General features: G+C 35.8%; 1 protein-coding gene across 3 annotated transcripts; it reads right to left on the minus strand.

Moving 5' to 3' along the window:
• LOC130799651 (uncharacterized) lies at nt 1–9,359 on the minus strand. Of its 3 annotated transcripts, none has more exons than XM_057662821.1 (10): nt 9,210–9,359; nt 6,786–7,159; nt 6,106–6,191; nt 5,561–6,018; nt 5,043–5,453; nt 4,455–4,746; nt 4,127–4,357; nt 3,922–4,046; nt 3,452–3,822; nt 1–1,141 (listed from the first exon to the last, which is right to left on the minus strand). In XM_057662821.1, exons 2-10 carry the CDS (start codon nt 6,957–6,959, stop codon nt 698–700), a joined length of 2,592 nt encoding a protein of 863 aa, XP_057518804.1. In that variant the 5' UTR covers nt 6,960–7,159; nt 9,210–9,359; the 3' UTR covers nt 1–697. The 3 variants fall into 3 exon arrangements, with proteins under 3 accessions (XP_057518804.1, XP_057518803.1, XP_057518802.1); XM_057662820.1 differs by having other exon boundaries at nt 6,786–7,328; XM_057662819.1 differs by having other exon boundaries at nt 6,786–7,328; nt 9,083–9,359.
• Between the last annotated feature and the right edge of the window lie 1,271 nt (nt 9,360–10,630).

Here is a 10,630-nt window from a genome sequence, read left to right on the forward strand (position 1 = left end):
GGGGATATAACAACGATAGTCAATGATGAAGTAGCAACAAGGCTAAGCGAAAATTGAAAAATATATTGAAGACCATATGCGCTTTTAATATTTAAAGTCCCAATTATTTTATGTTAAAATTTTTTATCACCTTTTCTATACTGAAACAGAGACACAAGAAGATCAAAGTTGGTCAATCATTCATTCAACTTGAATCAAGTTCGGAGGCATTTTAAGCAACACAACTCAACACAACTCTTTGATCACCTGCTCAGAAAACGGCAACAAGCCTATACGAATGATTAGACAACGCACAATTTAAGCATCACTAGCACTGCTACGCTTATAGTCGAGCTGATCACAGTCAAGTTTACAGCCCGAAAGAGTAGGCCTAACTATAATGTCAAAGAAACCACGAGAAACCGATCAAGGCCGCCAATGAAAACATCTCTATCACTGCTCGAAAGAAACATTTCTCGAATGTATGAAAGTGAAACATTTTTCTAATTTATCGTATGCGCTCTAGTCATAGCTATTACTTCTAATATTTATTCATATAATTCTATATCTTACTTTTGTTCTATACGTACTATTTACATTGTGTATGCCTAATGAGTAAAGCCTGCGGGAAAAAAGCGTGACTCGAAACCAGCAACCGAAACAGCATCTAGACTTAGCCATCGACAAATTCAAGCTCGACTGCTCGAGTTAAATGGGGTTAGTTATATGAGTACGGCTGTCCAAGAGAGAGGACGAGTGAAACATTTCCTTCTCGATTTATTTCATCCATGAAAGACTGTTTAGGTTGATATTCAAGTCTGGTAGGCAAGCCGAGAACCAAATCCAAGTCAACCACATCTTGCGAACTAGTTCCTAGGCGGAGGTTGAGATCAAGTCCATCAAGTCCTTCGTCTCCCATTTTAGCATAACCTGTACAATCGGATGATGCTGATGGTGAAGAGTTTAAAGAAAAAGACGTACTACCAACATCGTGTCTGTGAAAAATTCCCGAGGCAGAATCACAGACTGGAGTGCAAGTTTGACCCTTGTTTATCGAATCAAAATATAACCCAACTGCTGCAGTGTACTCTCTTGCTGACGTATCAAATCGGGTGAAGTCAGTTTCCGTAGAAGTATCTTCATCGATGAATGTGTTTTGTTTCTGCAAGAGAGTTAGAAGAGATAAGTTAATGAAAGATAAGCTCGTGTTGCATTCGCAAAATATTCGCTTAGAACCAAATTCAAAAGCTTAGGCATCATGTAGGCTGTGTAACCAGCTCTTGGCAGATGTGACGATGCAGAAGTATTTTGGATCGGGGTTCAGTTTTGGTTCTATTAAGTCGGTTTGTATTTGGTTTTATCATATATTTCCTTGAGGACAGAATTATCTAAGGTAAGATAAATAAAGCGCCTCCTAGCTTCCCAAGTGTTGAAGGAAGATAATCTTCCTTCCTAGGCCTATTTATTTGTCAAAAACTATTGCACCTGGCATAAGCATCAGTTTGCTTACAAACGCTGCACTCTCGAAGAGTACTCGCTTATCCTTTAAAACAAACAAATTTCATCTAATATAATTAAGTAAAACCACATTGTACTAGTAAGGAAAAGACTGAAAATCAAAATAAACACAGTGATTAAGGTGAATACAAGAAATTTGAGTCCTTTCCAATATTTCTTTCTTCTAAATTCTCTCTAAGTTTCTTTAGTTAATTATGAGTCTAATTTTAATAAAGGAGGTAAAGGAGGTAAAGGAGGAGGGCAAGCGGTAGGTTACTGAAAACCAGTCCAGTAAAAGTTAATCACATCCCATGATCATGAACAAAAAATCAATTCTCGTGATGGCGTTCCCTACAAAGCAATGCGCTTCTAGATATATCAAAAAGTAAGCAAAAGTTGCTAGGTCTTCATCTAAAGCGAAATTGACTACTTTTTGATAAGAATGATAGATAGAGGTAATTTTTTAAACTATACGGTTATCCTAGGTAGGATTTTCCAATTACAGTTGATCATCAAGGCTTGGCCCTAATTCCCTTTCTTTTTGCAGCAAACCTAGATGAGATAACTCTACAAATACAAGGTGACGTGCTTTGGTGCATATTGTTTGCTAATGACATTGTTTTGATAGATGAGACCATGGAGGGGGTAAATGCTAAATTAGAAGGATGGAGACAAGAGTTGGAAACATGATGTTTCAAATTAAGTACGAGCAAGAAAAAGTACATGGAATGTAACTCTAGCACAAATGAGAAAACAAGAGGCACTATGAAATTACAAAAGAATCGTTACTAGAATAATATGTGATCGAGTTGTGCCTTAGAGTTAAAAGGAAAGTTTTATCGAAGATCAGAGCTACTATATGAATTAGAATGTTAGTTTTTAGAAAAGATCATAGTCGAATGATGGGAGTAGTGAAAATGCAAATACTTTGATGGATGAGTGCGCATATCTTAAGGGATAGAATTCGAAAAGAAGATATTAGAGAGCGTTTAACAGTTGCAAATATTGAGGAAAGATGAAAGAGAATCGTTTAAGATTAGGCATGTGCAAAGAAAGGGTATTGGCAAACCAGTAAGGAAGATAGAAAATTGGAGCTCAGGAGACATAAAAAGAGGGCGAGAATGAACGAAGGTGACATGAAGGACCGGAGTAAAAAAGGATATTTAGGATGTAGACTTACAAACTAGATGGTAGAAAATCAAAATGAATGGAGAAGAAGAATCCACGTGGACGACTATTGGAATCGATATATTGTTTCATGTAGCCGATCCTAACTGTTTGGAATTAGGGGTCTGGCATTTTTATTTTTTTGTTGTTGGTGTTGTATTTTAGTATAGCCAAGGATATTATACTTCTTTGGTTTTAGATTGAATTGGGAAATGGCAAAACAACTCATTGAGTCTGTTTTACTAGTAAAGCAAAGATTAAAAATCAAAATAAACAAAATGATGAAGGTCAGGTGAGTCCTCTCCTATATTTTCTTTCTTCTAAATTCTCTAATTTCTCTTTTCTTGATTACAAGTCTGTTTTCAATATAACCGCAAATATTTAGACTTCTTTAATTTCAGATTGAATATAACCACAAGTATGCATTTGTTATTTATGAGTAAAGTTGACCCTCCAAATCCCGCCTAGATTAGAGCCAGATTGCCAGAATGGTTACGGTTTATCACAACTTTCTAAGTTTTGCGTTAAAGACTATAAAGAGTGATAGACATATATATTCAAACGTGAAAACAATATTTTCCTTTCTAAATGAAGAGCACCCACACCTCCATCCTACACCCCAACCCACACCCCAAAAAAAATAACAACCCCAACTATACCCACATTGGGAATCATATTAGAAAGCTATAGGAGTCATTGTATTAGTACGCAACAATAGGTTCCAAAAATTCTGAAGAAAACTGACCCACACAATCAAAACTGCATATTGTTATTCAAAGGTAGCTATGTAAAACTTGGCGAACCATACCTGCAAGTCATCACCAAGTAGTCCACTGTATAAATCATCTTTTCTCCGATCATGGACAAAAGGCACAGTATCAGCTTGAATATGTTTTCTTTTCAGAGTATCTTCCTCCAACAAAGCTAAGTCATATTCATAACCTTGGTCCTCAACCTTGATTGGTGCTGAAGATTGCAAAACCGCCAGATCGACAACTTCTGATCCTTGAATGGAGTTTTCGAATGTACAAGGTGCAGAAACAAGTTTGCTCTCTGGTCCATGAGTAACAGGAGAGCACAAACCTTCACTCACAGTCATCGTGTTCAACCCAGGGCTATAAGAATCATACACTTTCCTCCCTCGAAAAACTCCCCATAAATATGGGAGAGAGTTCCAGCCTGTGAAAATTGCAATAGGGACAAAGGAAAATCATCGAATATATAAGATGAACTTAGGATTTCTGTATAAAGTAACCAGAACATCAATGTGATTCTTACATTGTGATCTCAAAGGAAGCAAGTTGGATGGAAAAACTAGAAGCTGAAAATCACCGAAGTTGGCCTCCAGAGCCAAATCATTGTTTGTCATGCCTTCTAGCAACACCCGGTAACTTCTTTGGTAGCTGTAAGAAATGCCAGAGAATTTAGAGCTAGGACTCAAAAAGACTTGAATAAATGCAGAGGAGAAATCCATTGTTACTACCTCAATAAATCTTGAGCAAAAAAGTAGAGAGCAATATCTTGCTCTCCAAGATAATTCTTTTGGAATTGAATAGGCCAAGTTTGCAAACGCGGAACTTCATTGAACCGAAGATCAGTTGAAAACTTATGAACTAATTCATTAACTTTGGGGGATGCACGTGTTGACAAGTGTGCTTGTATCCCAGAGCAGTCAGAAAGAAGTTTTCCGCTTTTCTCCAATTTAAATGTACCCCTATATAGAAATGTGAAAACCTTAATCAAATGCTCCACGGGAGCGACAAATAAAGCCCTAAGACAAAGAGAAATCAAGCAAATGCGAAAGAACACACTTCCAACTGCAAGTAGATTCCGGGACAGCAGAATGTGCCGAAGAAACCAGATGGTCATCATTTGCCTGATCAAGTGTAATAGGCATGACTTCTACGTGTTGAGAATCGAATGGCAGAACCTTAAACGACACCGTTGAAGGGTCATTATCATCCTGTGTAATGTTTTTAGAATCGACTTTCGGAGTGGATAAATTCACAGTCTGATCAGGGCTATCAGCCACATTTTTGGTTGGAGAAGTAATCATGTAGCTTGAACGACAGGGTGACCTACTTGTGTCAACATGTCCAACAACTGAACAGAACAAAAATAATAGATTAGTCATAGTAAATTAAAATTAAGATAAACTGATCAGTGTAACATAATTCGCTAGCTAATTCGCTTCTTGAATTCGCAATTCGCTCAATTTTGCCCAAGAATAGCCCAAAACCGACCATAATTTGCTTTTTTCAATTCATGATTCGCAAGGAGATTAGTGAATCATGTGACAGTAAACTGCTCACTAATTCACATTTGCACAAATAAGTCGCAAATGAGAACATGTTAGTAGAATTATACGGTCATACCTAATGAATTCAAAAATAATTTACCTTCATGGGTTCGGGAAACAAGCGCTTTCACATTTGTATTTCCAGTGACCTTGTTTCCTTGTTTGTCGTCAAAATTCTCTCTTGAGTAATGTGAACTCTTAACAGGCTTTGAAATCACTTTCGTTTTACAAGAGATTGCTTTGGAAGGGCTAGAACCGGAAAATGGCGACTGCAGTTGACTGTTCTTTTTCTCCACTGAAAAATATTTCTTATTTGATGCATCTGGTGGACCTGAACCAACACCAGTAGATGGTAAAGATTTGAGTAGCTTTTTGTCTGGATCATTCTTTTTGAGTTCACAGCCAGCACTCTCTTCGAACGATCTTCTCCTTTGACGGGCATCTTCCTGCGAGCATTGTAAATCCCGAATAGAGTGTAAACCGTCAGATTCTTTACTTTTGTCAACAGATCCTGCAAATGGACAGAAAACGCGATTACTTTATTGCCATAAATAAACTAAAAAATACATGCCCACTCCACCATGTTGTCAATTCAAATGGGAACTAGCAAGAACTTGCCTCCACAAGTTTGTTGTTTTGATTTGGATGAACTATGAGCTGATGAACATTTTTGCTTCACCACTTTCTTAGCAGTAAGATCAAAAGAAGATACCTGACGCACAGAATGATTTCCCTTATCCAAGTTCTTCAACGAAGAGATCCGGGTCAACTGTGTTTTCACACCAGAGCCATAATGCTTTTGCGATTGAACCCTTCTGTCAAGAGTTCGTTTCTTCGTTTCTGATCTCATGTCTATAGTAGGCCTAACTCCCTTATCGGATAAGCCGGAAGCTTCACTTAAATGATTTATCCTCATTTTACCGACAGGCTGACCAGCGTAAATGGTTGTCGGTGAACCATTGTCTAACCTCTCCACCACAGATTGCCTCGGTCTCTTCTGTTCTTTTATCAACACGCAGTCTTCGCACAACCAATCGTCTTCCGGGACTTTATCCATTTTGGGAGTCATACAATAACTAATGTATTAACCAAAATGCAAAAACGGACGTATCAGCATTCAATTATGTTGACTCAACAAAGCGTAGATAAACTAAAAGACTTACGTATGTTCTGCCCCATCATCACACTTGCTACAAAGAACAAGCCAGACCTCTCGACCAACATCACCACAAATATCACAAACTCTCACCTATACCACATGAAACATGCTAAGTCAAACTTTATTAGTATATATTAGCAAAGCTTGAAGAAGCACTCATATGGAACGCAAAAGATCATCAAAATACTTGTCACCTTCAGCACGATACCCACAGCTGGTAACAAATACTGATCTATGTTCCAAATCAATATCCGGAAAAGCTCACTACCAATTTTAACAAAGATCACCAAAAAATTCAACATTTAGTTAACGACATATATACATAATCTACATTTAAGTTAAATGGTCAATCAACAAATAATCGGAGAAAATGCTTGCAAACGGTTTTTCACACAGTCCAAGTGGCGGAATATGAACTCCAACAAACCCAATTTAGCACAGACGCAGAAACAATCAGAAACCCAAATAGCTACAAAAATACCGGCTTCTTGCTCCTAAGTACAAAAAACAAGTTCAAGAAATTTGCAAATTGCTCCCCATAATCAATCTTTTTTTTAACAGCATAAGACAGCTTTTTCAGGGTGCCTAAAATCCTCGTATCCAAATATGCGAGAGCAAGCAAAAATTCAGAAAGATAAAGAACAACAGATAACATGCTTCTGAAAAAGGTTAGAAACAACATACATCGGCCAATTCATCTGAATCATCCCCATTCATCATGTCCTGGCTCAAAAGATGAGGTTTCCCAACTGGTAAATCAGACTTCAACCCATCAGCAGAACCTAGCATTAGTAAGTCAGGTTTACTTGAATTTTTATAATCCCTAGGAGCATTCTGGTCACCATGTTTGACAGACATGTGGTTAGCTGGAGAGCTACTTCTAAGAGATCGATCATTTACAGATGTCTCCGAAATGTTTGCACATGAACTGCTAACTGAAGCTGCACTGGATGTCACATTCTTATCATCTGAACCGCCAAAGTGAAAACCGTCATCTTTGCTTAGACAAGAGCTATCATCTCCTTGGCAATCCAAAGCATTCTGATCCTGCTGTCGTACTGTGACACGAGAAGTAATCAAGCTTTGAAACATTTGTCAATCGTCGGAAGGATCAGGATATCTCGGATAATCAATACTTTAAAAATCTTTGGTTTCGGTAGATAGTTAATCGAGGGAAGCTTGATCAACTGTTAAGTCCTTCTAGTAGACTTTGCACAAGCAAACACCCTGTTAATACGTTTCAGATACGATTTTCAGGAAACAATCTTCAAATTGTTCCGAAATTAAGATTATACCAGAAATTATCACAGAAAATAATAAGGACGATAAAGAGTAGTGTTGATGAAGTGAAAAAGTTGAAACAACTTCAGTCCTAAAATGAATTACGGAGTCCATTTCGGTGTTAGATTAAAATTTTCACATAGAAGAGGCAAGTAGCTAAAATACTTGCGAGAAAAAACTAAACCCAATGGGCAGCCGCAAGGCTTACCTTCGGCTGAGGATAACAAGCTACTAATAAGTAAATCATATTAGAAATCTAAAACTATTACTGTATAAGCCACGTAAAGACATGCAAGCTCACTCCTCGGCTTCTAACACCTTACAATAACTTTAAGGCAGTCAACAAAACTCCATTTTCACTATTTTGGGTCACTTGAATATGTGTTGAGACCACAATTTCATATGCACTACATATAAATACTTTTAATCCCTAAACCAGAGCAACAGCCCTTCTACTTAGCACATTTGGGAAATGAAAGCTAACATTCAATTCAGTATGAAGACAAATGAGTCATTAACTCGGTAAATTTCAACATAAATCATTAAAAGATTGTAAGCGAATTATGTAAGTTTACATTCCGTTACTCATCAAGTAACTCCCACTTAGAAGAGATATGAGGGTCAGATGTACGCAACCTTACTTTTATTGGTCATAACAGATAGATTGTTTCCGATTGACCCTCGACAACAAACATATTCAACTCCCATAAATAATTTTTTAAAAAGTTCTTTAATGTCCCTAAATGACAAATTGTACTCAGCACACAACTCTTATCAAATAAACTTTAAATCTGACACACAATAGTTGGAGTGACCAACGAAACTTTCAGTATCAATTTGAGACGCAAACACAAGTGGCATCCAACATAATTTGACTTGTAAATCTCTTTGTCTGGTTTCTTATCATATACCAAGTCTCACTCAAGGAAGCATCTAATACTTTATGAAATTCATCAAAATCATTGCCAAATCCCAAAAATTTTAGTACAATGAAAATGCACAGAAGATGCAACCATTATTAGATCATCTAAAACAAATATTTGGCAACAATCAAAGAAATGAACCCATAAATTATTTTTAAAAATGGGGCCTTAAAATTGATTCAAATTAATAAAACAATTAACAAAAAATCTTTAATGTTAACATATAAACAGCTCACTAGATCTTCATTATTTTACTAACACGTGAACCACCCACCATTAAGATTAAGATAATGACAAAATCATTAGATTGATAAGATATAATTAATCATAAATAAAAATAATACTTAGATAAAGAAATACTAAGTCAAAGTTCAATCTAAACCACAAATTTATCTATATTTAAGTAAAACATGAAAAAAGCAAAAACCCAGATAATTTATCTCATTATAATTTATAAACCCATCAAAACAAATCCCAATCAAAGAGAAATCAAATGAAATTATGAAAATTAATAAAAACTCATCAAAATTAGTATACAAATTACAAGAATAAAAAATTACAAACCCATAAAAAATTCACATTGATAAGCCTTTGTTAGACAAAAACCCTACTCCATTTGTGAAAAAGATAAAAAATGGGATGAAATGTTAACCTAAAGATACAGTCTTTATACAAACATACAAGAAATAAAATAATCCCAGAAAAATTAAACAAAAAAAATTGATGAAACCAATCAAATTAAACAAATTTGAAGAAATGAAAGAAGAAAAGACATGCCTTAGATTGAAATGAAGATCATCATGATCGTACTCTCTTCAACTATATATAAAATTTAGATATTTGTTCTTCATCACACACAAAGTGAGAAACAGAGGAAAAAACATAAAGAACAGAGAAGACTGACCCTTTTTATATGTATGTTTGTTTTCTTATGTTTCCTCCGATCTTTTTTCTTCTATAAAGAAGACTTATTTTTCTTCCTCTCTCGTCAGCAACGTGTTGTTTGCTTCTTCTTCATGCATATATACGTTCTACTACACGCTCTTATCAATGGTTATCTTTGCACTTTTATCTTTGATACCCTCTTTTTTCGATTATTAATGATAAATCTATTATTTCATGCTAATTACAATCGTGATATTATTTAAGTTTTGACCGTTATTTTACCGTTATCTTGCCGTTAGAGCTGTTTAAAAGTGACCTGACTCGAAAATTCGATCCGAAATCGAAAGTAAACCGATCCGAAAATGTGTTCCTTTTTTAGGTTTATCGAACCGATATTAGCCGACCCGAAGCTATACCCGAACCGGTTGACAACCGAAAATGAGAAAACTTAACCCGAGCTGTAACCGATTTTTCACCGACACGTAACTATTAACCGAGATTACCCAAACTTAATAGTGACCGACCCCAGTAATATCCGACCCAAATCATACTCAAAACCGAACTCGATCTGACTAAAACCAACTTAACCCGAACGAAGTTTAGATCGAACTGCTGTAAACCTGAGCCAATTTTTACATAGAAGTATGACCGACTCATATTCAATCATCTTATTAATTATTCTAATAAAGTCATAAATAATTTAATAAAATAAATTTTATAAATACATGGTTTCATATATTTAGAGTTAATAATCAATGGTTAATGTTTATTAACTACTTTTAATCAAATTATATGAAAATTGATAGAACTTTATAATTTTAATTTCCGGTCAAACAAGTAAAAGTAACAATGTAATAATGATCACTAATTAATTTGCATTTTCACTATTTTGCTTTAAATAAACGAACCTTATCATCAATTAAAAAATGACTAACAACTTAATCTGATACTGACTCGATCAATAGTAATAAGTAATTCGCAATTCGTAGCCGAATTCTACTTGAAAAATACCTGAACCCGATCCGAATCTGGTAAAACCGAACCAATTATTAACCGATGACAACCCGAGACCGATTGAAACTCGACACAAACTTCAACCGACACCGAACTGATGTTAACCCGATAGCTCGAATAACCGATCTTCAACCGAACCGTGACTAACCGACCCGACCCGAGTATGACCCGTCGCAACACGCATCCGAAATATAACCGATTTGAAATACAACCGAATCGAATGACACCCATCCGAAATCGACCTGATTACCCGAATGAACACCTCTACTTGCCGTTTTTCAAGGTTTAAGAAAGGTTCACATAGATTGACCATAGTTTGTTTTTAAAAGGATTTAACGCAAAATAACGGAAAAAACTTGAATAATATCACGGTTGTAATTAGCATAAAATATTAAAGGTACCATTGATAATAAAAAAACACAAGGG

This window comes from Amaranthus tricolor, chromosome 14 (assembly GCF_026212465.1).
Source record: "Amaranthus tricolor cultivar Red isolate AtriRed21 chromosome 14, ASM2621246v1, whole genome shotgun sequence".
Classification (NCBI taxonomy): domain Eukaryota; kingdom Viridiplantae; phylum Streptophyta; class Magnoliopsida; order Caryophyllales; family Amaranthaceae; genus Amaranthus; species Amaranthus tricolor.